We start from the raw sequence: 27913 nt of genomic DNA, 5'->3' as shown, positions 1-27913 counted from the left end.
GGCCAGCAGAACAACATTGTCCGCAAATAGCAGAGATGAAATTCTGTGGTTCCCGAGCCGGATCCCCTCCGACCCCTGGCTGCGCCTAGAAATTCTGCCCATAAAAGTAATCGAACCGGTGACAAAATTTCAAATATTATTTTTGTTTAAAAGCTCACATAGGTTTAGCTACTCAAGGTATTGCTGTGTTCCTGCTGATGATTTACATAATTTCCATTAGTTAAGAAATTCTATTTCCCTTATTCTGAAGTGAAATCTATATTTAATGGGGAAATATGGAGTGTGTGACCCTGAACTTTCCACCTCTGCGTGGAGTTCTACCTCAGCACAAAGTCAGGTCAGCTGATGTGCTTCCTCAAATACACATCATTTGTTTCCATCTGGAACTGATGGAACGTAAACAAACCTCTGCTGTTGTACATGGGCTGCCGTGTTGTTGCACTGTACCGGTAACTTCTGCTGTTTGCTGGTGATGAACCGAGGGCTTTGACCTGGGAAGCGCCTGAAGATCTTTTTTTAAGTGGCTATTTGTTGCTTGAGGAGGGTGTTTGTCGCCCCTGACAGATTTCCTGTGTTTTTCAACCATCTGATGTTTTGTGTTGCTCAGTTGAGGACTGTAGTCGCTGTTTCCATCAACTTTTTTAATAATTGAAACTTGAATGATGATTGTAAGACTGCTCTTTTATTCATCGGTTCAATAGCCAGTGTTTTTGAAAAGGTTCGTGCAGTCATGGAGTCATGAAAAAGATCTGATCTTATCTGACTGGAGCTCTCATATCCTGATCCACAGGTGGGTGGTAACTCCACACTGTTGCTCACAGGATTGCCTCAGCTGTGTTTCAGCTTTTCACCCCTCAACTCATAAGTGGAAGCTTTTTTCCTTGCTCACACAGGTTGCCTCCCTACTCCATAGTCACTGTTTAGTGAGCTGTCACTGCAAGTTGGCTCAGTTTTCCTAACTGAAAAATCTCCTACATGTCACTAAAAAGTTGGCTGAGTAGGAAAAAAAAGGCACGGTACATTATCATTACAAAAATAAGGTGTAGTAGGGAAGATTTAACAAAATGGTTTTAGAAAAATAGTGCAAAAGGGCTGAGAAAACATTGCTGTTTGACATGGCTTTCAGGTTTTCATGTGTCCAGAGGAGCCAAAACAACAAGGGGCTGGCGCAGGTAGTTGCATCAGATGGGTCAACATGTGTCAGTCAGGTCTGGGTTGTTATTACAGTGCTTGTAGGAATGTTTGTTTCCTTGTTTGTGCCGTGCACAGGCTCAAAATTGTGAGCCAAATGACACTAAATGACAAGCCTTGTGTTGGTCCACACGTGTGGGGAGGAGAAGCTAGTCGCCTTGGATAATGAGTTGATGTAATATTGTAGACATGATATGTCAGATGGTCATTTTAGGCTTCAAAATGTAATGATTTGCTCGTATATGCCAACTACAAGTCTGTTCTTCTGGCTTTAAGTGTGGATTTGTGACCTGGGGAGCCAGGTTTCAAGTCGCTAGTAGCATTTCCATGAAACTGCTGGTCATGATGATGTGTTTATTTCACTTTTGTAGCTGCGATTCATCACTTCAGAACGCAGGATCGCATCATTTCTGAGGGATTTCTGTGGGACCGGGAACACAGATGACGTCACTATTGAGATCACCATTAAAATGACCTCATGCGGATGATGAATAATCGAAAATGAAGCATGGATTTTCATAAGCCTGTTTTTGGCAGGTTGGTAGCTCCATGTGCTGCTGAGCTTTGGAAACATTCACCGGCCGCTCGCTCTGGTGACACAAGCCTTAAGTCATCCGTAGATGATTCACTTCTGGAAAGCTCAACTGCAACCTGCACACATGCAGCCTCACCCGTCGAGGACGAGATAGATGATGTCAGCAGCTCTAATGTTTACTGGGGAAGGAAGCTTGATTCCTGTTCTGAAGGGGCTGAAGTTCGGCTCTCGCTCAGGGGCAATGTGACTCTGTAACAAATAATACAATATATTGCTATGTATTGTATCACCACTCCGGTATCACGATACCTATCGTATCACAAGATACCTGCCCATTCACAGCCCTATTTATGTCTGGATTTTTCCGTTAAAAACCACGTCCACTTCTATGATGCGCGATGTGTTTTCCGCTTTTTTCCACTTTGTTTTAATACGATTGATCGTCTTTAAAAAGAGACCATTATTTGGTGACTGAATGCAGCTGTCTTGAACCCATTTAAAATCTAAAAATAACCATAAACGTTTCAAGGAAAAGGCTACTAAAAGTCCAGCGAGAGATCGTATAAAGTCAATGTATAATAATGAGAATCAATAGGGCTCTTGCTGCAGCTACTAATACATTAATGGCAGGCTTTTCTCGAGGGATGGAGTCGACTTAAAATCTGGAAATCTCTGCTGTGGAATCTTGTTATCGATGCTTGTTGCTATTTTTAGACCACGATTTAAATTATACATGAAGAAAGGCACTCAGATGAAGTAGAAACACAAGATGGCAAGTTTAAAAACTGTTTGCAGTGTGCAGGCATCGCGTGCAACCGGCCCCAAAAAAAGCCGTCTACCCTTTTGCACCGTCTTGAAAATGAGGGAATTGAACTCTTAAGTGCCCTCGAGCAACCTTTCAACCTGCGTCTGAAAGAGAGAAGTGGGAATTCCCTGCCAGTGACGGCGCACTCTTGCAATATACCTTTTGTTTCCTCTCTGTGAGCTGCTGGCGAAATGCAAGCAGCGTAATAGCCGTCATTCACGGGCTGAACTGTCACCGGGGCTGATAGATGAGAGGTCTCTCTCTCACACACAAACACACACCGAACCATTACTAATCGTCCACCATGGCGGGTGGAGGGAACCGGCCTTCCTTTGAGAAGTAGCAGCCAGCGGGCAGACGGACTATGAAAGAGTAAATGGGCCGTACTCACTGTAAAAGCCATCATGACCCTAATTTTTATATTCATGTATATAAAGCGACGATATGTAGGTTGTGAGTTATGACCGAGAAGCCGGGACCTTGTGTCCCGCTCTGAAGAGTCCGGAGACAAGACGGTGTGTGTTTTGGTGCAATTGTTTTCCAATATAGGTGTATATATCATTCTGTTTTTAATAAAGCCCATATGTGTTACATTCCTTACACATGTGCAAGTGTGTGTGCCGCTGCACAGCTCAGTGGGGGTTGGGGGTCTTCCTCACGCTGTGACGTAGTGTGGAGGAGAAGGGAATTAGGGCACGATTCACTCCAGCTCTGGTGCTATTGTTGCAGGGCTTTTGTCAGCTCAGACTGTTGGACACACCAACGCACACACAAGAATGCGCGCACAAGCTCGCACATGTACGCAAACGCAGTCATCTTACTCCGCTCGCCACTGACTGTAGCTCAAGGAAGGCGATGAGCAGTTTTTTTTTATTTCACTTTCATCCAGGAGAGACTCAAACTAGAACGGGAGGGAAACCATTTGAGACGGCATGTTAGCAGTAGTCCTTCTGCGCAGGGAAGTGCGATTCTTTTGTGGAATTGTGTCTCTTTTGTAGGTCACTTATTTATAGAGTGGAGTTGAGAACGCTGCTCTATATGGATGTTTTGTTTCAATTTCAAAGAGCTCTGCGGTTAAGGAGAATTTAGAAAGTACCTGCATCCACGGATGCTCCGATCGATTGGTCACCGATTATGAGCGGCCGATATCAGCATGATCACTGAATGCCGATCACTACCTGTCATTGCCGATTACAAAGACTGATCAACTGTGACAGCCGGTGCTTCTGATGAAGGTTCTCATGAGGTTCTTTCAATCTGCCATGTAAAGTTTGCATCCTTCAGTACATGCACGGGAAAATGCTGCGCAGGGTAGCACGTTTAAAGGCTTCAGCGCCACAAAATAAATATGCCATTTAAAGCACGACACATGACGAAGCACAGAGACTTTTCCGGGCTCAAAGTGAGACTGCTTAGCACAGCTAACAGTTAGATCACCTGCCGGTTCGAGCATGCCATTCAGAATGCTAAGCAAAATGCCCAATAAATAAGTATTAATTTCCCCAAGCTACATTGGTCGTTTACGCGACGGAAATAAACAAATCCGTTGGCGTTTTGGAGTCGGGTGCAGCGTTCATTAGCCACCTGAATCGGAAACTTTTGAAAATGTCCGTAGTGGAAGCTTTGATAAAGTCTCGCTACAAGCGGCCAGTATGTAAATGTTTCATGGACAGAGCAAAGTCTCTTGAGCTTCACCAAACTGCGACGCCTCACGAAGAATCAAAAGTTTCTGCATGGTGGGTTTTCTGTTTTTTTCCCCTCCTTTAAAAGGTATATAAGAGCGTGTCTGAATTAAAATGATTTAATCGATACATTTTTCACATCATGTACACAGAAGGTCTCTTACAAATTCATTGTCAATCCATGTGTTCGGTATCGGTCTTGGTGATCGGCAGCAGAAATCCTCATCGGAGCATCCGAGGCTGCAACATTTGTGTCTGCAGGTCGTTGAAGTTTATCTCGTTCTCATGCCATGCTTGACCTTGAACACATTGTTGAAATGTTGAAGCGTGAAACAATGTAGCCTGATCTAGCGTGGCATCATGTGTTGAGGAAAGTATTTGATATTCAGTGAACACGAGTCAAGTGAGACAGTTTCTTGCGGTCACAATTTAGTTTGCTGTTATGAAACTGGACTCAGTATAATACATTACTAAGATAAGAACCTGGTTTAACATGCTGCCAGACAGCTTGTGATACAACTGTCAACTGTGCAACATATCATTTATTTATTCAGTTGAACTTTCTCACTCTCCAGTGATTTGACAAAGTCTCACTGTCCTTGAACTGTATCAGTTCAACTGTCAAGTCGCTGCCCTCCTCACTTTCTTCCTCATTCCAAACTCGACACATTTCTGCTTCTCTGAAGCGTATGGCGCAAGCCCGGGCCTTGCTCGCGCTGCAGCTATTCGATCGGTGGAACTAAAATATTAATATCACAAAGAGCAGGAAGAGGAGGCGGTGTGAAACCTGAGACGCGCTCCTTCGGTTCCTCCTCTGGCTTACCTGCTGGCTCATAAACACACAGCTGCACTTCGCACGCGTCTTTAACAAGCTGCTTTTTACTGCACTCACTGATGAAGTCAAATTGTTTAATGGACTTGTTTGGACTGGCCAATCAACTTGTGTCACAAAAAAAGGCTTTAAATGCAACAGTAGATCAAGGGACGAGTCTTGTTCTTTGCAGCGCGCTGGATATAAAAATAGCGGGACATTTTATTACATTATAAATTCATGGTAATTCATGTGACGGCGGAGGATGCTTTGCTATGGCAACGCCTGTGTGAGAAACACACGATTCAAGCCTGTTTTGTTGTTTGCTCTACTGTAAAGTTTTCGCCAACACCGACTAGTAGGTCATGTCAAGGTCATGATTTTTACTTTGAATGGTGGAAAAAATGGCTCCCAATTATGAACGAGTTACTACAGCATTTCAAATAGCATAGTGCCATTTTATAAGGAAGAACAAGTACAGCTTCTGTTTTTAAATGGTGGCCGTACAGTGAATATTACATTTTATGATCATCTACTGAGACTGAATGTATGTTATTTTTTATATAATTGGGGGCTTCAACTTTGTTACAGTTCACATTGCTGCAATAATAATTCATTAAAATGACAGCGTCAAACATTTTATCGGACATTTTTGGCTCAGCGGCAAGTTCACATGTACACCATGTATATATTGGACTGTTGCTGTTCCTCGAGGACAGTAATCAAGCCTTTTTTTTTTTAAGTCTGCGTGTTAAAAATTGAAGTCAGATTTAGGCTGTCAGTCGATTCTTGGCCGCCAGCGTCGAGCCGTCACTCACTCGTGCGATAATGAGACACCAACTCAAGAGGGAGTGGGCGGGGCCACGCTTTACGAGCCACTATAAGAAAACCTCAGGCCACAGTGGGTCCCACCGCTCTGACTTGCAACAACAATCACTGTCAGCCATGGGAAGCTTCGCCTTGACTCCTGGGATAATTTCCCCCGGATCATTCGCAGAATTCCGTGATTTGACTCGTCAGATGGGGCTCAAATCAGGCGGAGAAAAAAAACATAAACACACCCAGGACGCACACCTTCGCACACATGCCGCCACATGTTGCTAGAGTGGCGACTTTTCTTCCACATCAAAGCTTTGGGATGAGTCAGTGCGAACACGGTTTATCGCGGAGGAGAGGGAAGTTTGGTCCCGACCGTTCAGGCAGTTGTGTAGCATTCTGTCATGTCCCTTATGTGAGAGGGTGAAACAGGAAAGCAAAGAAAAAGCTCATGTGAACACAATGATTTCCTCCTGTTGGCAGTGCACTTAATGAATTGCAAAACTTTCCCATGGAGCAGCACAGTTGACCTCCGGTGTGGAGTGGGACACACAATGCTCCTTCCTTCTTCCCTTCACAGTGTAGGTGCAGGCGCGACCACTGATGTGTATATTACGGATCTGTGCATCTAATTTCCTTCTTCAATTTAGTGGCTTATATTCTGAGCTACATGACATCTGACTTAAAGGTGGCATACATCTGGTTGCCAGTTCTGCTTAAATTTCACAGAATTTACCATGAACCGTTTTGAAATATTAAGCTAAATAATGTCATTTAGTGTGTTTTTAGCAACCAGTCAATGATCCCATCAATACCCTGGATGAAGGGGATCGCTCAAACACCATATTTACCTGGCATGAGGACGTGTGGGCGGGGCCAAGGCTCGGGCTTGTGAGCGCCACGATGCATGTCGGGGAACGATTCTTACATTAAGTCAAACAGATGGCCTGTTATATACCACAATACTTCTGGACTGAAGCGATAAGCGAGTATTTTTTTCTCTACAATTTAAGAGTTATGGAAAAAAAGGGTGTGCACCTTTCACATTCAATATTGGTACATACAAAAGAAAAGCGTGATGTGACCTATTATTGCATCTTCCTTTGCCATAATAGTCACCTTGCCTCCGGATGACCCATCCGCACATAACCCTATCTATGACACCATCTCTGGTGAGTGGTTCGCATGGTGCTATGGCACTAACTGCACGTACACATTTGAATATTGGCACATTTTTCCTCGCTGTTGCTTACGCTACCTCTTAAATAACATCATTTTTGTTGCGGTGTTTGCCTTCTTCTACCTTTCACGAACTTGCAGCATGATGTCGAGTTGAAACTATGCTGCTGGTGTCGGAGTGCAAGCGTGTGCCGGGGTGAGCTGCTGGGAAGACTCCTCACCACCGCCGCCAACCCAAACAAACCGCAGCCAACTGGCATCGAAAGTGACGGCAGTGTGAGTCTGCTCACGGCTCCCATCCGTTTTGTCCCGCCTGCTCCCAAAATAACCCCTGCTAAGAATATATAATCCCCACGTTTACTATTCTCTCCTCTTGCTCTTTATCACGGCCCGACAGATTTGATGTCTGCACACGTTTTTTTTTTTTATTATACGCAGGAGGGGTGGTGGTCCTGGTGTTAATCCTGTCAAAACTGGAGCTTACTGGGTTAATCTACTGGGAGTGGGTCTGTTTTTATATGCGGTTTCATTGACGGGGGGTAAAGTAGTATATATTTGGCTCGTCGTCTGGAAATTACACTCCGAGGAGGAAGGGAATCTGCTCTGTGTTGTTTTATTAGGTTACATTACATTTAATGATGCGTGTTGGATTGTGATGTCCGCGTGTGCTGCCGCGCCGACGGCCAAGACAAGGCGTTTGCTTTAATATCCCGGGGGGTTACTGTAAAGAAAGAGGGGGGAGAGGGGGGGTTGGATTTTATTACACTCCTTTATGGGATATGTGACAAGCGATGGTGATCGTATCTCTTCTTTATGATCTCGACATGTGCCACAGATACACAATGTCATCCTGTTTGTGGAGGAAAAAAAGAATAGGCAGCAGACTTATTTCCAGGTCCGATCTAACCTTGTGGGTTTGTAACACGCCCTCTGAAGGCTAAATACTTTCCCATCTGTGTGTAGGTGGATATCTATTGTTCAAAAAGATCAAGGTTTGGTTCCAATGCCGGAGCATGTGTGTCTGAATTAACGGCTGACCAAAGCACAATTAAGTGTGGAAGTTATTTTTGGAACAGTGTGCTCAAGGCATGAGATTCATTGTTTTTTTTTTTTTTTTATATATATATTTAAATATTTATTTTTTTAAGTGTGTTTTTTTTTGTTGACAGATGCCAAGTAACCAAATAAAAAAAATACATATATCAATATATCCCCTCTATTACAAAATAATAATATAAAAAGTATTTGAAAATGATGATGTGAAATATGAGTAATCATAAAGGGAAAACAAACTATAATAATAATAATAATAATAATAATAATAATAATAATAATAATAATAATAATAATAATAATGATAATTGTCAAAATTAAAAACATTACAAAGACAAAACTTAATCATGAAGATATATATTGAACATTTATTAATTAAAAAAAAAAAAATATATATATAAATATATATATATATGGTGTGCATGTGTGTGTGTGTCAAAACCAGACGATCCAATTCCCACCTGAGGGAAGCAGCATCAGACCTAATGGTGATTGAAATCTAATGGTTGTAACCCAAACTCAAAAGGAAACTCATTCATCTTAATATGATTCGCCATCCGTGATCAACAGACCATCACATGCTGCTCTGACCCCTTGCACACTGAAGCTGTTAACACTTCAGTGTCATGCTGAGTCAATACAGGAAATGCCTTGCATTTGGTTGGTTTATTTACATATTTTTTTTCTTTTTAGATTTTTAAATGGCAGTTCTTGTTTGAGGAAGGTGCGACAACTGAATGTCTGTTGTTTGAGGTCCATTGCGATGGTTTTTTTTTTTTGGTCAGTTTGCTTTATAAATCTGCATCCAGAAGGAGAATGACTTACTTGGAATTGTTTACTACCTTTTCAGCACAGAGAACCCTCTGGTGGACATTTTTCTGGTTTTCTCTCGTGTAAACTTGATTAAAAACACAATGTTTGTTCTTGGCTCCATATGTTTCAGCGGAGAAACACGACTGTGACTCACGAGTCAACTTGAGCAGTGAGTCAGTCCTCAAACAGACGGCTGATCGTTCAGGATGTTTGACTTCCATACACATTTTTTTCCTGTTACCGACTGCACAAGGACCTGCTTTAATCATAATTACACCCTGATGGTTGCACACGCAACAAAGCTCCTGTCCTGTTCTCAGAACGTGGCTCTGAGCCGTGGCTGGTCTTGAGGGCCACACTGATCGGTGTCATCGCTGGCCCGGGGCGCTAGCAGGTGTCAGCTCTCTCTCACACATGCGTGCGTCGGCAAGACGGCACCACCGCTACATGCTGAGACAAACACCTGCCTCACCGCCTCGACCTGTTACTATGGTTGCTTATGATCCCACCCCGCCGCCACTGGATCTCTTCACACTACCACAGCATGAAGACACATGTATATTGGCTTTTTAGTCACTGTAATGAATTGGATTTCCCTGAGACCCAGGTGGAATTTCTGCAGACAGGGGTGAAGGATTAATGAGGGAAAGGCTCGCGGGAAAAGGGGGGATTACAGCTTTCGTGTTTGGTTGTTCCTGGAGGTTGGGTGAAGTGCGGGGGGGTGGAAGGGTGGACGCCACAGAACTGAATTGAAATGCATATTTCTGGGTTTCTAGAGGAGGGAGGGGAGTGATAGGAGGGTGTGAGAAACAGGTTTATGAGTTCGGCTGGATTCCATGTTGAGAGATGGATCAAAGTCGTACCAGATTCTGTTTGAAGGTGGATTTCTTTGATGAGCGCCACAGAAAACCAACGGCACTATTCCCGCGTAAGAGGCAAACATGGTGGCTGACAGTGCTGCTTGGTTTGCTCTCTGTCTGTCTGTCTCCGTCCATCCATCCATCCATCTATCATCCGTCCGTTCATCCATCCATCCGTCCGTCTGTCCATCCGTCCGTTCATCCATCCATCCGTCTGTCCATCCATCCGTCCGTTCATCCATCCATCCGTCCATCCATCCATCCGTCCGTTCATCCATCCATCCGTCTGTCCATCCATCCGTCCGTTCATCCATCCATCCATCCATCCGTCCGTTCATCCATCCATCCGTCTGTCCATCCATCCGTCCGTTCATCCATCCATCCGTCCATCCATCCATCCGTCCGTTCATCCATCCATCCATCCATCATCCATCCGTCCGTTCATCCATCCATCCATCCATCCATCCATCCAGCTGACTTGCTATCTGGCACAGCGAACACATGGTTCTTCACAATTACACGCCAACGGGTGAAATTTTCGGGGGAACCCTGGTGTCACAATAACAAAAGTACACTCACCCAAGCAATCTGAAAAAAAGGCTGTGGTTAGCAAAGCTAAAGTTCCAGCTAGCGGCCCGGTCTGAGCTCTTACAACCATTGAAAGCTTGCTCCTTTGACATGGAGTCGAGAAAATAAGTTGTCTGTCTTGTGAAAGGATGACTGTAGCAATGACACACAGTTATCCTGGTGCAAAGCATTTTGGCACCAGTGTTGAGCAAAAGCCAAGAGAAATTCTCTCAAATAAATGAGCGTCTTCTGATTTCCTTTCATAATTCTGTTGTAGCATGACGTTTATGGAACTGAAGAAATTCATTTGGTATCACATTTCATGCCTGCTATTAATTGAGTATTTCTGTCGGTATTTGGTCTCTTCACCTCCTGACTGGATGTGGGCCCTACTTCCTCTTCCTGGACTTGTCTCACACTTCCTGTTTGAAACCTCCCAGGGTCGGAGAATCAAAAACCCACACTGCATCGAGCATGTGGGAGAATGCCACTTTGGAAATGTGACTTCATAGAACCAGAATACTTTAACTTAAAATACAAAACTGTGAAACTCTACTTCACTCTTTATTCTAAGAACTCAGTATAAACAGTGTACAATTATGTTTTAAAAATACATTTCAAGTTAAACATCTGACTTGATTACACGTTTTACTGCACAAGATTGTTGCAGCTGTAAACCATAACATTGTAAATGTCAATTGTTTGCATGCAGAAGATGCTGATTTAATGTCACTGTACTGAGTTTTGCTGTCAGTGCCATGAGAATGCATAGAACAAGCCAATTTGAAGAGCCGCTGTTGAGTTCTACTGTGCTCAGATATCGCTCCGGTATCTGATCACAGTTACCATGTCGAATTGAAAAGGCATCTCTGGGGTTCTTCTTCCGAACATGTCGTTTGCGTTACACAGTTCTTAAGGCGCGATCAGAAGTGATTCAATCCTGGAAGGAGTTCATACAGTTTGCCTCGGTTGTTGAAGTTTCCCATGATGTAAACCGGTAATCATCAGCGTTGGCTTCATGACAGAAAATATTTGTCTTGTATATTTCCTTGGGCGTGTGAGGTAGTGTTTGGATGGAGCCAGTTTGGTTTTGGACACTCGCCAAATTCATCTCGCTCAGATTCTGTATCTTAATTGAATCTCTCCATGCAGATCTCAACTTGAGCTCAACTTGGTCGCGTACATGTCTGAATGAAATGAAAACATGATTCTCAAAACTAGCAGTCACGTCAGCGACAATGATCTTTAAATAAAATGTATGTACTTTAACTGGGATTATCTCAATAAAATGGTATTATCGGCCGATATCGGCGTGATCGGTGAATGCCGATCACTACCTGTCATTGCCGATCACAACAACGCGCAGGGAAGCACCTTCAAATAAAGCACCAGCACTTGACGGAAACGACCAAATCTGTCACCGTTTTGGAGTCAGGTGCAGCGTTTGTTAGCCACCTGAATCTGAAACTTTTGAAAACGTCTGGAGTGGAAACTTTCATAAATGCAGTGCTCTCTTAGTCCCGCTACAGTATGTAAATATTTCATGGACACAGCGCAGTCTCTAGAGATTCACCTGCGACGTCTCACATCAAATTTAAATGTTTTTCAGTCGTTTGACAGAATAGTGGCTGCATTCGGCAAATGTTTTTCTATTTCATATTTTCATTTCATGTTCTGCTTTGCTCACTGTAAGGTGATGCATCACACTCTTCTCTTTCTTCTTCATGAATGTAGTAGGAATGTTTTTGAATTGAGTTTTGAGTTTTTGCCGCAAAGGCCCCAAATTGAAGCACACCAACGTCGGACTCATTATTGTTGAATATTATTGTGTTTTCCTCATGACGTACTGTTGGTTCGATACACAGTAATAGATGTGGCATCTACTTAGAAGATGCAAAATATGAGACTTCTTTTTTTGTGTTTTCCGCAGTTGCTCCTGAAGCAGGTTCTGTGTTTGGAAGATTTGGTGATGCATTTCAGGTCGTGCCACTTCATTGAGGCCTCGAATACTGTTATCTATCCATTTAACAGCAGAGGCTGAGTGTGTCTGTGTCGTGAACAGAGGTCAGGTTCGTGTTGGTAGAAGAGAAGGAAGTGGACGATGCTATTTGGAGCCTGGCACTAATCTGGTTAGTGTGGTTTCCACCCTCTCCGTTCTCTATCATCACTCCTACAATATACTCTGTACTTTCATGCTCACAAATAGAAGGAGCGAGAATGATATTGTCCCAAGATACAGTTTGGAACCTTGTCATTTATTCATTTCTGCGTTGATATATCTTGCTGTTTTTTGTGGAACGTTCAGTATCACTGGTTACCACTGGTCTTTCCAGACCTCCAACAGAAGGAAAACCACTCTGTGAAATGGTTTGCGTTTCTTGCTTGTGTCTCAGCTCACCCATATGAAGCTTCCCCTCCTCCATTCATGTGTGTACGGGTGTGTGTGCATGTGTTCCGCTCATGCTGCCATCTCTGCACTTGCTGTCAACTCAGACTTAGAGGAAGGCCATATATTCTCTGACATTTCCTGTTGTGAAGACGACACTCCGGCTCCCTCCTAAATCAGGGTTGCCAGGAATCGCTGTGAAGTTTAAGTGTGTTCAGGTCCTGCATTCTTTTGTTTACTCTTTGTGTTTTTACAAGCTATTTCCTTCAGCTGTGGTTTCGATAAGTGAAAGACCAACATTCTGCTTTTATTCCTACATTTCTTACTGCTTTTTCTGATGCTGAAGGCTGAAGCATATCCTACCTACACAGGGCAAGGCACCCACCTTCACCCATGTTCCTCTTTTTTACTTTTTAATTTTTTCTTTTTTCTTTTACTTTTTTCATACCATTGTTGTCCCTGTCTCTTATTCATGATTTTTTTCTTACAAACACAAATTACTTTTTTCAATGGTTATATGAAGTTACATAATAATGAAAATAATAACTTAAAAAATAGTCATAATTTTTCAGTAAACTGATTCTAAATATGCTTTGGATGAAGTGCAGTTTCTTATTAAATAAACAGACCAAAATCTTCTCAGTGAATATTAAACTATAGTTTGATCTCCTAGATTACTGATATTTCCAACCCCCCTCTCTGCTCCGCCGCTCTGCAAGGGTCAGCTTTCCAACCAGGTCTGGGCTTTTCTGGTTTTGGTGTCGTCCACTTGGACACCAGTCGAGATCTCCCGCCTGCATTCCTGCTGCGGATTTTTCCAGAGACCGCTGGCGGGTGCGCGCGGGATGATTTCACCCTACAGACACTCTTTTTGTAAAAGAGCAAAAGGGAAAACCTCTGTTGTTGTGTGTGTGTGTGTGTGTGTGTGTGTGTGTTCGCTGTGTCAGCAGCAGGCGTGGCAGAGAAAGAAGTGGAAGGGGGTGGAAGAGGATAAAAGAGGGAGGGCAAACGGGGTCAGCGGTTTGACTGAGCTGAAAAGTTAGAAAACATGAAGAGGACTTGTCGAGAGCGAATCATGACGCCGTCATATTTAAGCATAGATTGAGGCGTATGGTAAAGTTCGATGTCTCTTGTGGTACTCGCCTGGCTTCTATTGTCTGTTGCTAGGATACCAGAACTATTTGGCCCGGGACAAGAGGAAGGAGAACGGCTCAGTGATGTACAGTGTTTCTTTCTTTTCCTCCCCGAGCCGCACACATAATGTCCATCTGTTCCAGTCAATTATATCCTCCACCAAGTTCCTCCTGACAAAGTCAACTCGCCCTGGATACAGATTTGACCTGTGGTTACCCACCGTTTGACAGCATGAATCAGTGTTTCACTCTTCATTCACAACTGATTCTTCGCTTTTGGAATCAAGTCATAAATACCACAAAGATCACACATTCATCGTTGATGCCATAAAACACAGATGGATATCCCAAGTCAGATTTGGATTTTCTACAACATCCAATCAGATTTAGTCTTTTATGTGATGCCATTATTGGGATTTTTTACGAGGTTCACTTTCACTTTCCACAGCTTCTCCCTCTCTCCCCCACAGAAGGGAAATTTGCCACTCTTATCAACAGTAGTTTGATTCATGGAACTGGGTCCAAATTTTTCATTCCAAAGTATTGTTTGGACCTCTACATCTGTCCACAACATAAGGACTCATTTTGAGTGTCTACAGAATCATAAGCAGGCAAATTAATATTTTCAATAAATCAGAATCAGAATCAGATTTATTGCCATGGTCAGTGGGGAGCCCACTGAGTAGGAAAGTGTCTTGGAATAAAGTGCAACAAAGAACAAATAAAATAAAATAAAATAAATGGAATAACATAACAACAAGGCTGTTCACGAATTTAACAGTCTGATGGCCGAGGGGAAGAAGCTGTTCCTGTGACGGGAGGTTCTGGTCTGGATGGACCGTAGCCTCCTGCCAGAGGGAAGAGGAACAAACAGTCCATGTCCAGGGTGAGAAGGGTCGGCTCTGATCCGACCTGCACGTCTCTGGGTCCTGGAGACATACAGGTCCTGAAGAGGTGGCAGGTTGCAACCCATCACCTTCTCAGCAGAACGTACGATGCGCTGCAGTCGGCTCTTGTCCCTGGAGGTGGCGCTGTTGTACCAGTGATAGAGGAGGTTAGGATGGACTGGATGATGGCCATGTAGAACTCCACCAGCAACTTCGTCGGGAGTCGTAGTTTCCGTAGCTGACTCAGAAAGAACATTCTCTGCTGGGCCTTCCTGATGAGGGACCTGATGGTTGGCTCCCATTTGAGGTCCTCAGTGATGGTGGTTCCCAGGAAGCAGAAGGAGTCCACAATAGGAATAGGTAAACCAGCCAACATGAGAGGGGACGGAGGAGCTGTTACTCTCCTGAAAGTCTATGACCATCTCCACTGTCTTCTGGGCAGTGACAGTGCCCAGTCTTCTATCACAGTCTTCTATTAATACTGGACTACATATCGATGCTATCTGACAGTATAAAAATATCCCCAGTGAAAATCTGATTGAGTCTTCCACACCCTGGTCCTTTTCTCTGTTCCGCTCCTGCCTCCCTGCGTCTCTGCGCTTCCTGTCTGGAATTCCTTCCTCGAGACTCTTCTGTGGGATGGGCAGTTGAACTCCCATTACACAGGAATGAAGATAATGGGGTGTGTGTGTCGCTAAAAGATCTGGTGTGTGGGGGAATAAAAAGTTCACGGAGGCAGCGATTGACACGAGTAAGTGACAGACCCCTCGTGTAGTTGAAGATTGGATAGTGAAAAGAAACAGAGATGTTTTCTTCACACTCTTTTGGATGTGATCAAAGCCTTCTGCTGACAAAGAGTGTGTGTGTTTCAGGTTGTCACGTGTCCCTCTGTTGTGTGTGTCGCCACGGTTAGGTGTTGTTTACTTTTGCGCTGCTATTCACAACATCCACTCCACTTTTTTATATGTGACTTGATTGGACAGATTTATCTGTGAAACATTTTAAAAAAACTAAACACCTGGAGACGTTCACTTTTCCATTGCATTTCTCAGTATTTCTAACTGGTTTATATCCATCCAGGGACTTGACTTTTGCTCGATTCAGCGCTTTTATTCATGAGCTGCAGCATGTGCTGGTGCACGAGCTGAAATCTGTGCGTGACCTTCCTTGTTCTTCTTGTTTCAACGACTTGGCAGCAGTTTGTCCTGATGACATGGTTTTCGATGGTGCAGCCAGTTTAACCCTGGTCAGGTGATGAAATGACGCAGGGCTGTTTTCTTCTCTGGATGTCTTTGCCTTGCTTGCTTTCTTATGTTATTGCTTCAAAGTCCAACTCAGATGTTTCTGGTTTCCGTTTGTGGCTCCATAAAACACCAGCCGTTTCAGCAAAAATTGTTGTCACACCTTTATGGTCTTTCTGAATGATTGTAATTTGGTTTTGTAAATTCATTTGTTGCCTTTTCTATCTATCTATGTATCTATCCATCTATCTATCCATCTATCTATCTATCTATCTATCTATCTATCTATCTATCTATCTATCTATCTATCTATCTATCTATTGTCAATTGTGTTCGTAACATGCTCTGTACACAACACATGACAATGTTATACATACAATATCCAAAATATTATATGAAATATAGTACTTTATATGAAAAGTAATGTTCAACTAGTGTTGCCCGTGATGGGTCACTACCTTAGTGACATCACCATCAAAGACTGAATTTCCCTGTTAATCTTAATCCCGCTTTGATGGCAAACTACTGGATGTCCCTCCTGCTCTCCAGTTATGATGCAAAATCATAAGACGCAGACCTTAATCACTAGTCGCTGCATCACCGGGGCCGTGATCCCACGGCTGTTGAGCTGCCGCGCTCACTGCGCTACATGCTGACTGAGCAGAATTGACAGACGGAAGGTGAACTTTGACCTCTTATTTCCCCCTCTGCCCACTGTCTCCATGGCAACTATTGAAACGCTGCCACGTCCTTGCTGTTTCACTTGCTTTCACACTTTTCCTGCGTCCGTGGCTGAAGGTTGCCGCGAGAGTTTCCTGTTCTCTTGAGGTCAGCGTGAGCGTGTGGTGGAAACGGAAAGTTTTCATCATTTCGGTTTGTTGCCGAATAAGTGTGATCGACAAGAACAGACAATGAGGCTCAACAGATCCTGCATTTTTGGTGGAATATGCACTCAAACAAAAGATCTATTATACTGTTATAACTGTCAGCATTTCTGTATCTCTCTTGTTTTGGGGGCAGCTAAAACTTTTACTGCAGTGCCTTTTTATTTTCAAAAATATTTTTAATACATTCAAAATAAATAAATAAATTCCATATTTATTTTTAATACAGTTTCACTTCATAATCTTTTGGTGTTTCTACGATTCTTGCTTCCGGATAATCAGATAATATTTTTTTCGTCAGAAAAAAATTGTTTGCTAAATTATGCAAATTGAAATTGACTCCAAAAATAACACAGCAGGGTTTGTCCCGTTCCCACAGTGGGATAATTGTTCCGCCACCAGGCCCTACTGGAGGCGTCGCAGCAAACTTTCGTGGACTGCAGCGTCTCCCCTCTTATCGCTGAGATTCCTCCTGCTGGTCAGAGTCAGGGTCATGTCAGGAGTCGCCCGAGAAGAACTGAAATCTGCCATTGTCCTCGCAGTTGAATAGTGTGCATGCATGTGTTTGTGCCACTGGATGAATAGTGTTGCATTCACATGTCTGTGGGACAAAGCTGCTGCAGAGTCACTGTCAGATTTCCTGTTGATATCACACAGTTGCATTCTTCGCTCTGAGCCACGCCAGTTGTGCCATGCAGCTCCACCATTGTGCTGGAAGACTCTTCTTGAGTAGCTTATTGTCTTTGTGTTATTGTGTGATTAGTTGCTTACATTTCTTCCCACTTGAAATTGCCTGGCACTGGTACCTGGTACTGCTACATTCCTGTCTGTGTGGTGTTTAGGAAAGCTGCAGTGGAAAGTGAATATGAACCTTGCGCTGTGTTAAATGATAAACATTTTCGTACGTCCATATATTATTTTATAAATAAATTCAATTTTGTTTTGTGGAGTAAAATAACTGAGCTCATATTGATTGTTAAAATCGTGACCTTAAATGTCCTCCGGGAAAATGTCTCACTTCAAATACATGTATTCATGGTGTCTGCATTTCAGCTCTCTTGTGTTGCACAACCTGAGAAACTGCTCTTGAGTCGCTTCCATAAATGGTAAAGAGATGTTTCAGGATTTGTGTACATTCTGCGTATTTTCGCCGCATGGTTTCACTTTGCTCCGTTGTTCGGTCCCACCAACGACACCAGCCAACAATGTGGTTTTGATTGTATGTAGAAAGTGAGAGGCAGCGGCGTGTGTTTGTGTAGATGAACTTGTAACTGTCCGTGTTGGCGCTCTAACGGTCGTGTGAGGTGATGATCTTGCAGCAGTAGTTTTTAAGATGCCTGGCATGAAGAGGCAGCGGCAAGGTTCCCTTCCCTTTCAAGCTATTGTTCGTCTGTTTATCTTCTTTAATGCTTTGTGCAAGTACTAAAACTGCAGTTCACTGTAGTCAATGTGAATCTCAAAACCTTTCAGAGAGTGATTCAGTCCCACTGTAGCTTATGTCTACAATACAAATTACACTTCTATGTACAATATATCAATGCTCTTTTAAGCGCGATAGTCTTTTCTGTTAAATATGTTTTTTTATGGTAAAGTTTTTTTTGTCTTTCTGTTATGTCTTTTTAGTTGACCTCTTTTTCTTCTCCGAAGTATAATTTTTGTATGCATGATTCGATTTTTTTCCTCCAAAATAGGTTTTCTGCAATTGAATATGTCTTGTACATTTTTTGCTACTAAATACAGCAAAGAAAAATCTTTTATTAGTTTTTCTTTCTAGATTTGCCGCATTTATTTGGATTGGCTCCATTATCATACTCATACTCATTAATCGTGCAGTAACTATAAATTAAGTTGGTCACTTGGGCCTCCTCGTACATATATTTTTGTTTGTTTCATTTGTTTTTCTCTAACTACTTACTAGCCGTCTTCACCCGCTAACAGGAGGGTTCACTCTGTCCACACTGTCAGACGCCTCGCCGGTAACATTTATGCTGCAGCGGCATGAACGGAGTGAACCCTCTTCTCGGTCATCTTACAGTCGTCTAGCAAACATGAGCTCAGAGCTACTGTATCTTTGTGGGAACAAAGTGAGAAAGAAACATGACTACGAAGCCAACTGCCACAACTCTGGTTGGTGTGGGAATATTTTTGGCTTCAAACCCAAGGTGAGAACAACAATGTGAACAAGCCAGTTTGTTGAATTTCCTCTAACATCTGAACCACATCCACTGGAGCAGTTTCAAGTTTTGTTTACTGAGACTATGAATGGTAATATAACAATAATAATATAATACAATAAATAATAAGTTCTGACTATAGTGGAAAAAAACTGCTTCATTTTTATACATGTTTATGAACATTGCATTAGAAATAAATATGTAAAATTCCTCCACACCAAAACCTTATTTCTTGGAAAAAGAAAAACGAAACAAAAAAAACAGTCCTTTAAATAAAACATGAACCTGGCGTTTCCCCTTCTAATGTTACGTTCTCTGTCAGTCTTCAGAGGAGTTCCTCATAATCGCCACTTTCACTAGCGCCTTGCTCCTGGTGGTTGTAATGTTTATAGAGGAGGACCCATGGAGCGCAGCAGTGAGCAGTGTGAAGAAAGAGGCCTTCTTCCCTACGCAGGTGTTGAGAGCAGCCGTCAGGAGCGGGCTGTACGTAACAAGACAGCTGGAGTGAAAGTGAATATTTAAGATCAGAGGGAGGAGGAGGAGGCCTTCTGCTGTCATGATGTTAGAGCGGCCCACTCGTGGCAGACGCACCGTGCGTGCTGTCAAGAGAACACGCGGCTGAGTCACGTTCAAAAGCTTCTGCTGTTGTCCAGACCATCCATGGAACGTCTGGAGATGCAGTGGAAAAGTCTATTTTTAACCAGTGGAACTGTTTTCTTTCTTCTCCTGTCAGATTTATATCTGTGCGCTGTGAACTGTGTGTGTGGTCCCATCTCTCATTTTTAATTTTGATGCTTCAGAGCCACTATGATTCAGTGATGGATGACATCCTCGGAGAGAGACATTGATGTGAGTCCGGCTTGTTGGACTCAAACGTCTTTATGGTTTGGCAGCTGAAGCGGAACGCCGTCCAAATAGACTCTTAGAAACATTTGGCTTCATATTCGACCGGCTCATGTGGAGGAGAGCTGGAGCAGGTCTTCACTTTCTGCTGGTGGCAGACAGTTTTTAGATGAGAGATAAGATCCTGTCAAAGTTTGTCCCAGAGAAATGAGCATGAAAATAAAAACCTCTACTCTACTTTTCAAATTTTGACTTGAATATCTTTTTGTATTCTACATTTTCTGGTTATGATCAGTTATTCATCTCATTTTTTGCAACCATACTTTTTCTCTTGACACAATTTAAATGCCCTTTTTCTAGGATTTAGCAATCAGGTTACTTTATATTAACTTCTGATCTTCAATGTTCTCTTCTCTCATTGTTGTTGCAGGTCTTTCAACAGCCAAGAGGAAGTTCGCCGACTCTCTCAATGACTTCAAATTCCAATGTATCGGCGACGCAGAGACGGACGACGAGATCTGCATAGGTGAGCTGGGAATATTTCAGAAACAAGTCCTGGAAATATTTACATTTTTGAAAAGTCAACTCTGGTATTTTGGAATAAACATTGCTGTAGAATGTAATAATTATAATATGTTGCTAAATCCGCGTATCAGTTTTCACCACTTGTCTGAGGTCAGGTCGCAGGTGCAGCAACCAAAGTTAAGACACCCAGATTTTTGTCTCAACATGGTGTGTGCCATTGCGTCTTAGCCAGTGGTTAATGCAGTGGAATATTGGAGGTCAAATGAATGTCCCTGACTTTGAATAGTGCTAAGTACATAGTACCTGTATTTCATTTGACTCATGGAAAGTTGTTCTTATCAATTCGTTCGGACCAGAATCTGACTTGCATTATGTTTTTCCTCGACTGGTTCTGGCCTCTCTCCAAACAGCCTGCTGTGCAACACGCAGCAGTGACCGCCGCACCCTCTCTGCTGCTCCGCCCACCCACCCACCCACCCGTTGTTTAACTGTCCCTCCGTATCTTTCCTGCACAGCTTGCTGCTAACTAGTCTGTTTAGATGACATTCATACAAAGTTCATTGACGACAGCTTTGGAAAAGAAACCTAAGCTCGTGAGCCACAGTGGCTGAATATTTATGGCTATGTCTGTTTGCTCATCTTTTTAAATGCCTCTATCGAGTGGTCAGGTCGATGGAAGTGTTGCCTCGCCGGATGTTCTCATATAGGAAGATTGTTCTGATGAGGAACACATATCCGTCCTGCTGATGCGGTGTTATTTGAGATTTCCCTTTGCTGATGCCATCAATATTCCATTGGAAGTAGACTCTCCTCTGAAACCCATGAGCGTTATGATGGCTTCCACCTCTCTTCGGCGAGTCCTCATTAGGTCATCCGAGAAGATATTTAAGCAGTTCCACTGAAAAGAGAGACGTCAAGGTTGTTTGTCCTGTTCTGAAGGTGACGTTTTTGTTTTCACTGGAAACACTAAGTCTTTTGTCTGGTCTTTAGCCAAGTCCCTCCAAGAGTTTGCAGCTGTTCTACAGAATTTGGAGGACGAGCGGACGCGGATGGTGAGTCTCCAATCCCGCCTGGCTGAGCTTCAGCATCAGCTCCAACGTGCTCCTCTTGTGTCCCTAGATCGAAAACGCCAACGACGTCCTGATCATGCCTCTGGAGCGTTTCAGAAAGGAGCAGATCAGCGCTGCCAAGGTGAAGAAGGCCTCTCACAAAACACGGGCTTTTCATTCTTACCAAGAATTACCCTCCATAGTCAGCCTCATGAAATCGCTACCACTGTTAACAGCTGAGCTCAGCAATGTTCACAACCCGTCTGACGACATGAACATGACCTGGAATGGAGATTAAGGCAAATACATGATACATGAATTCAGCAAATCCCACTTACGGAGCTCTACTTAATGTATAAATCTGTGGGCCTTACAGTCTTGAGGCTCAGCGTCAACCTTGTGTGACAAACAAAAAACATGTATGGTGCAAGACAGCAGAAAGATTATCCTTATATCCATGACAACAGTAAACCAAAATAAACCAGAGCGTCTTTACATTAAGGCCCAATACTCCAGGACTTCTGTTAATCCCAGCACCCCCCTGTACTGAATAATCTGCTGTCAGCAGGTGGCACTGTGCCGCGTGGTCATGAGCGCCTCTTTGAGTAGTTATGGGGGGGCTTCCCCCCTATATGTCGCCAAGCCAAGTATCCATGCATCTCCTCTAATCCATCGCTGTCCAGCAGGTCATTGTTTGACTGTGACATGGTGGCCAGATTAAGAAGTAAAGGCGTAATCTGTGCGCTCAGGTCATCGTGAGCGATGCGCTAATCCCAGTTTAGCCCTGAAAGAGCTGACATCTTGGCTTGGCACACTTGTCTCCTTAACCTATAGACTCGGGAGTTGTGCATCATGAAGTGTTTCCAAGAAGTGACTCACGACTTTTTAATCTCTCATGAAACAAGTCATTGTTGACGTCATCAGCACACAATAAAAATCCTTGATCGGGACCTGATTTTGGAAAAAAATGTAGCTGTAGCTGGGAAGATTTGTCAGTGTTAAAAAGTTCTGTTTTCTGTGTCAGTTTTCACTGTCATTCCTCTCGATGTCATCATACACTTGGTCATTGATGTGTCACCAAGAAATGTTGCTGCGCTGTGCCCTGTGCAACATCTCCCTCTAGTGTCTGAAACAAGAACTCAGCTCACTCCAAGCGAAAGTGACAGTAATGACTTTTTTTACATTCTAACATGGTGAGTTTTTTTTAAAACAAATTTATGTTAAACTTTTTAAGCAATAAATTTTATTTTAGTTATTCTCCTCTCGAGTCATAATTCCATCATTTTCTTTGACACATGAGAAACTGAAATAAACTGAAGACATTAGTGAACTGTTAAATGTAATATTAACAGTTCATTATATATATTTGTTGCCATTTTTTTGTTTATTTTTTAGCTATTTTTTCTATCCATATTTAGACTTTCATTTCTTTCATTTCTGTTTCCATATTTCCCACCCGGATCACCTCTGTGTCTCTGTTTAATCTTCCTTGCAACCAAATCTGTCACAAGTAGTTCCCATGATGAGGTTGAAAACGCTGTTCTTTCATGACACCGACTTTCCCAAACTGTCTGTGTCTCAGGAAGCCAAGAAGAAGTACGACAAGGAAACGGAGAAATATTGTGCCGTCCTGGAAAAACACCTGAGTCTGTCTGCGCGAAAGAAGGAGTCGCATCTACACGAGGTGGGGTGTCGTGAAGTTGTGCCTTTAGCTGTGACCCGAGTTCTTGATGTGGGCTCTGCTGCAGGCGGACAACCAGGTGGACAACGTTCGGCAGCATTTCTACGAGGTTTCCCTGGAATATGTCTTCAAAGTTCAAGAGGTCCAAGAGAGGAAGATGTTTGACTTTGTTGAGCCGGTAGGCTAATACATGACTGTGGGGATTCAGAAGATTTTGTCTTTGTTTGCCTTCTCTATTTTGACCTCTTTTGCATCATCATCATCAATAAACACCTGCCTGACTTTCCTCTTCCCTCAGCTGCTGGCGTTCCTCCAGGGTCTCTTCACTTACTATCACCACGGATACGAGCTGGCCAAAGACTTCAACCACTTCAAGACGGATCTCACCATCAGCATCCAGAATGTGAGTCAGACACAAGCCCCCTCAGCTGCTTTAGAAGCCATTAGAATCCAGGTGTAAACACTTCCTGAACCACTCTCCTTGTTGCGTGTTTTGCTTCAGACGCGGAACCGTTTTGAGAGCACACGGTCCGAGGTGGAGAGTCTGATGAGGAAGATGAAGGAGAATCCGCATGAGCACAAGAGCGTCAGCCACCACACCATGGAGGGATACCTGTTTGTGCAGGAGAAACGTACCTGTCTTACCATTAATGGACTGACATGGAAGCCATGTTTTTAAGATACATCCCTGTGTTCCCTTCTCTCCAGGTTCATTCGTGTCCACCTGGGTGAAATACTACTGCACGTACCACCGTGAGCCAAAGAAGGTGACCATGGTCCTCTTTGACCCCAAATCAGGTGGTAAAATGGTAAGCAGTTCGGTTAAATATGCAATAAATGTGCACATTTTCCTCCACCGACCTAGTATTTCAACAAAAGAGCTCACGTGGATATGCCTCTGTTTTAGTTTTGTCCTGTTAATAAATCATCTTAAGCATTAAAGACTGGTTTTGACTTCCGAAATAGTTTGCTTGAATCTGTAGACACGTGCTTGTTTGAATGCTCTGTTGCAATCTCAGCCACGGCTTGTGTTTCAGGGAGAAGAGGAGAGTTTCATCCTCAAGTCCTGCATCAGGCGGAAGACTGACTCCATCGAGAAACGCTTTTGTTTTGACGTGGAAGCTGTGGACAGGTGAGTTTTGACCTCTTTGTCCTTAAAAATCGCTCCTAAGAATTTCAAAATGTGTAGGAATATTTTTAGGACAATGACTGAGAAATTTTTTTACTTTGAATCAGTGATGCGATTACAAATAGTAAACACACGGTGGTGCCATTTAGTAGTTTTTAGCCTGCCGTCACTCCACCCTTACAATTGTACTGTACATTTTAAGTTCTTCCCCCCCCCCCCCCCCCCCCCCCCCCCCCCATCTTTTTGTGCGCTTCCTTAATGACTGAATGAAACACACTTTTCATACATCCATAAGGCTTACAGTGCTTTACATGATGAATTTAGACACCAGCTAAAGATAATATAAATCCTATTAAAAACTCCACAACAAACCAGCCGTTCTTGGAATTTAACAGGCTCACTACCGTATTAAGGGAAGGACTATCATCCATATTCAGAACAAGATCTGGGGCCGTAGGGTCCAGGTACAGCCTCCTGCTCATGGCCCCAGATTGCATTACAGGCTGTTGATCAACAAGGGCAAGGGGAAAAAATGTAATTAGATGTATTAAAACAGTTTATATGCGTAATAAAAATGCTGAAAAACAAAGTATTTTAGCATAAAGAAGCCAGTCAAACACACCTTAATATTAAATTGAAAAGTTCATTAACATATAAACAGAGTTTACACGTAAGTGCGACTGAAAAGTTGACTTTAACCCTGGTAAAATCAACTGTATGTGCTTACATAAAACGTTACGTCAGGGGATGTCAATATGTTTAGATCATGGTCTGTAACTCACTGGTCTGTGCAGTAGCTTGGAGGAGATCAAGATCTTCTGCCTTTTTCATCACCGGATGTGGATAATGTTGCGTATTTGATATTGAAAAATGACAGTCACAGTGGAGAAAAACTTGAACAATATGTGCCTTTAAAAAGTGCAATCACACATAATACATACATAGGTTTGTGTTTGATTCGAGATCTTGATTCAACCGTAACTTCAACGGTCGGAAGAAGCAGTTGTGAATTGTAAAATGAGTTTGACTTAGCTTTTGTTTGGATTTAAAGTATGAAGTTGTGACTGCAGGAGCAATGAGTGGCGTGAACGGACATGTGCTTGTGTGTCTCTGAATGATACTTTACTTTCTTCAGTGACCATGAAATCTCCGTTTGCTTTCTGTATTTCCTCCCTCTACTGCGAAGGCCGGGAGTGATTACTATGCAGGCTTTGTCAGAAGAGGACCGCAGGTTGTGGATGGAGGCCATGGATGGCAGGGAACCGGTAGGTTGCCACGGTTACAGGCTTCTGACGTGACAAAGGAGATGATAGAATTAAGAAAGAACACACTAAGTGAGAAGGTGGGAAAGCTGTTTAAGACTTGACACATGTGGAACAGGAGCTTTTCTCCTCAGGTGTTGTTGAGTGAACATCAGTGACATCATTGCCTTTGGCCTTGAAATGTGTCAAAGGATTTAATGTCTATAAATCAAGTCCAGGCAGGACGCAGCAAAGCAACGCTCAGCCTTTTCTGGGTGTTCTACACCTTCATGTTTTCCACCAGGATGAGTGTGCAGTGACCCTTGCTTTAACAGCTTCAGTGAGGTGATTCCTCAAGCTTGTCAGTCAGGTGTCTCAGCTTGATGTCACAGTCAAATTACTGTGTCTTTAATAGATAGGTAACATTATTTACCACCTCTAATAAAAAATTGTCGTCTGCCGTTTGTGTAGTGCTTTTCTCTCAGGTAATATTTATTAGACGTGAAAAGTAATGAGTGAAGAGTTGCTTTGTTTTGCAGGTGTACAACATGAACAAAGACAACCAGGCTGAAGGCTGTAAGTGTCCGTCTCCTCATTCATGTGTGGAAAGTAGAAACGCAATCTTTTGTTTTGAAAATTCATTTCTCTGCCCTTGCTTGTGTTGACTTTCCACCCACAGTACAGAACATGCACCTTTATACGGTCAATAAAGAGAAATGTGTATTGATGTTAGAAGCTTAGACGCTAAGTTCCAGTGAAGCACAGAGGGTTGGTTTTTCTAAGATCGCTTGAGTTTGGAGAAGCTAAAAAAAGGCACCTGGTACACATGAGTCAGGACCATGGAGAGTGCTGAAGTCGTGCTATTTACCGGTGGGTGAGTCATGACAATGGCAGAAGATGGTCGAAGAAACAATGTCATGACTCCTCGCTGCCTGGACAAACCACAGACTGACAGTCTCCCTGTTGATTTAAAAAAAAAAGTTATTAGCACAATAATCCACATCCACTTTGAACTGTGAGTGACACACGCACGTTTGCAGTCCAGTGTTTGCAGGGACCTTGGCCATAACCTTTTCCCCAGCCTCTCACCCTAAACCTAACAAACAAATAGCTAACCTTAACCAGGACTCTAAACCAAACCCGAACCCGATCATAATGACCCAGTGTCAAATTGAGGCTGAACCTTATGCCAAAAGGTCCCAACAAGGTTTCCAAGAACTGGTCCCCACAAGTATAACTATACAACATACACATAGCTGCAAAACTCAGGTTTTACTGCTTGCAGTGCTTTTAGGAATTCAGCCACTTATCTGTTATACATATTGGATCGCACAAATATTCACATTTCATATTCACACCTTCTTCTCTTTCTCCCACAGTTGCTCAGCTGGATGTGACTGGGTTCAATGTGATGAAAAAATTCATCTATGCTGTTGACACTCGAGGTGAAAGCAAACGATATATTCATTTGATCTAAAGTGCAGTTTCTTTCTCTTCTCGACTTGTATGACTGACCTTGACTCCCGATGCTGGAACGCATCTAAGAAGGAGTTGATATGGAACGTGCCTCCACCACTTCACGTGCCTTCATTATACCACAGGATAATGAAATGTATAAAAGAGCTCTCATGGACGGACTTAATCCGTCACTTCAGCCGCGTGGTTAGAGATTTACTGCTGTATTCCAGACCTGATATCAACATCAACTGGTACATTATTAGAAGAAATACTGTCTTTTCATGCAGTGTACACAAAAAAAAACATGAATTCAATTTAGTTTCCATATATGAGCATGTCTTGTGACGTCACTGAAGCAGAGGAAGTCGCAAGCTATATCAGCAAATAAGGAGAAAATGGACAGGCTCGTGTAAACAGGGACTTTTTTTGAGAAAATGAACTTTTTTGTTTTAATGAGAAGGCTTGTTTGGGAGCGTTGTTTCATGTTGTTTTAGTGTGAAACCATCCTCCAGCTGACAGTAGGAACACCACCAGGCAGCTCAGTCCGACCCATCCAGACCAGCTAATAACACCTGGACGCTGCATATATCAGTTGGCAGAAAAATGAATAACTGAAGTGCAGGAGTGTAAGGTTGTTGTTGAAGTTTAGATTTATCATTTCAGTTTACTTATTCGGTTCATTTTGGAGTTAGAGTCATGCTTTATAGTGGGAAATTCCTGTTGGTTTGTTCTCATTTTTTTCCACATTTAAACTGTTCGCAGTCAAAACTATTAATAATGTTGAGTAACTGACCTGCGTTGAAAATGTACACACATACACACTTTATTGCTTGAAAGTGACTGATACTCAAAGACAAATGGACAATAAAGCTCAACATTTCAAAGAAGAGAGATCTGAAAAATGTACAGCTTATTCAAGCCTCACTCTCCCAGTCTGCTGTGGTGCAGATGCTGTATGTAAGGTGCAGTT

General features: G+C 42.9%; 1 protein-coding gene across 2 annotated transcripts in view; it reads left to right on the top strand.

The window, feature by feature from the left end:
* LOC128748015 (rho GTPase-activating protein 26-like) overlaps positions 1-27913 on the top strand; it is a 43782-nt gene that overhangs the window by 2993 nt on the left and 12876 nt on the right. Inside the window, exons 1-13 of one of the 2 annotated variants that reach the window (XM_053846373.1) lie at positions 16357-16639; positions 20291-20386; positions 21376-21437; positions 21505-21576; positions 23017-23118; positions 23183-23293; positions 23414-23518; positions 23618-23747; positions 23824-23924; positions 24153-24247; positions 25431-25509; positions 26025-26061; positions 26865-26930. In XM_053846373.1, the coding sequence (XP_053702348.1) occupies positions 21435-21437; positions 21505-21576; positions 23017-23118; positions 23183-23293; positions 23414-23518; positions 23618-23747; positions 23824-23924; positions 24153-24247; positions 25431-25509; positions 26025-26061; positions 26865-26930 (901 nt within the window). In that variant the 5' untranslated portion in view covers positions 16357-16639; positions 20291-20386; positions 21376-21434. Of the gene's footprint in view, positions 1-16356; positions 16640-20290; positions 20387-21375; positions 21438-21504; positions 21577-23016; positions 23119-23182; positions 23294-23413; positions 23519-23617; positions 23748-23823; positions 23925-24152; positions 24248-25430; positions 25510-26024; positions 26062-26864; positions 26931-27913 lie in introns of those variants that run through there. The other variant, XM_053846372.1, reaches the window with a different exon arrangement.

Source organism: Synchiropus splendidus, chromosome 17 (assembly GCF_027744825.2).
Source record: "Synchiropus splendidus isolate RoL2022-P1 chromosome 17, RoL_Sspl_1.0, whole genome shotgun sequence".
Taxonomy (NCBI): Eukaryota; Metazoa; Chordata; class Actinopteri; order Syngnathiformes; family Callionymidae; genus Synchiropus; species Synchiropus splendidus.
This window is presented reverse-complemented; position numbering and strand designations above follow the sequence as displayed.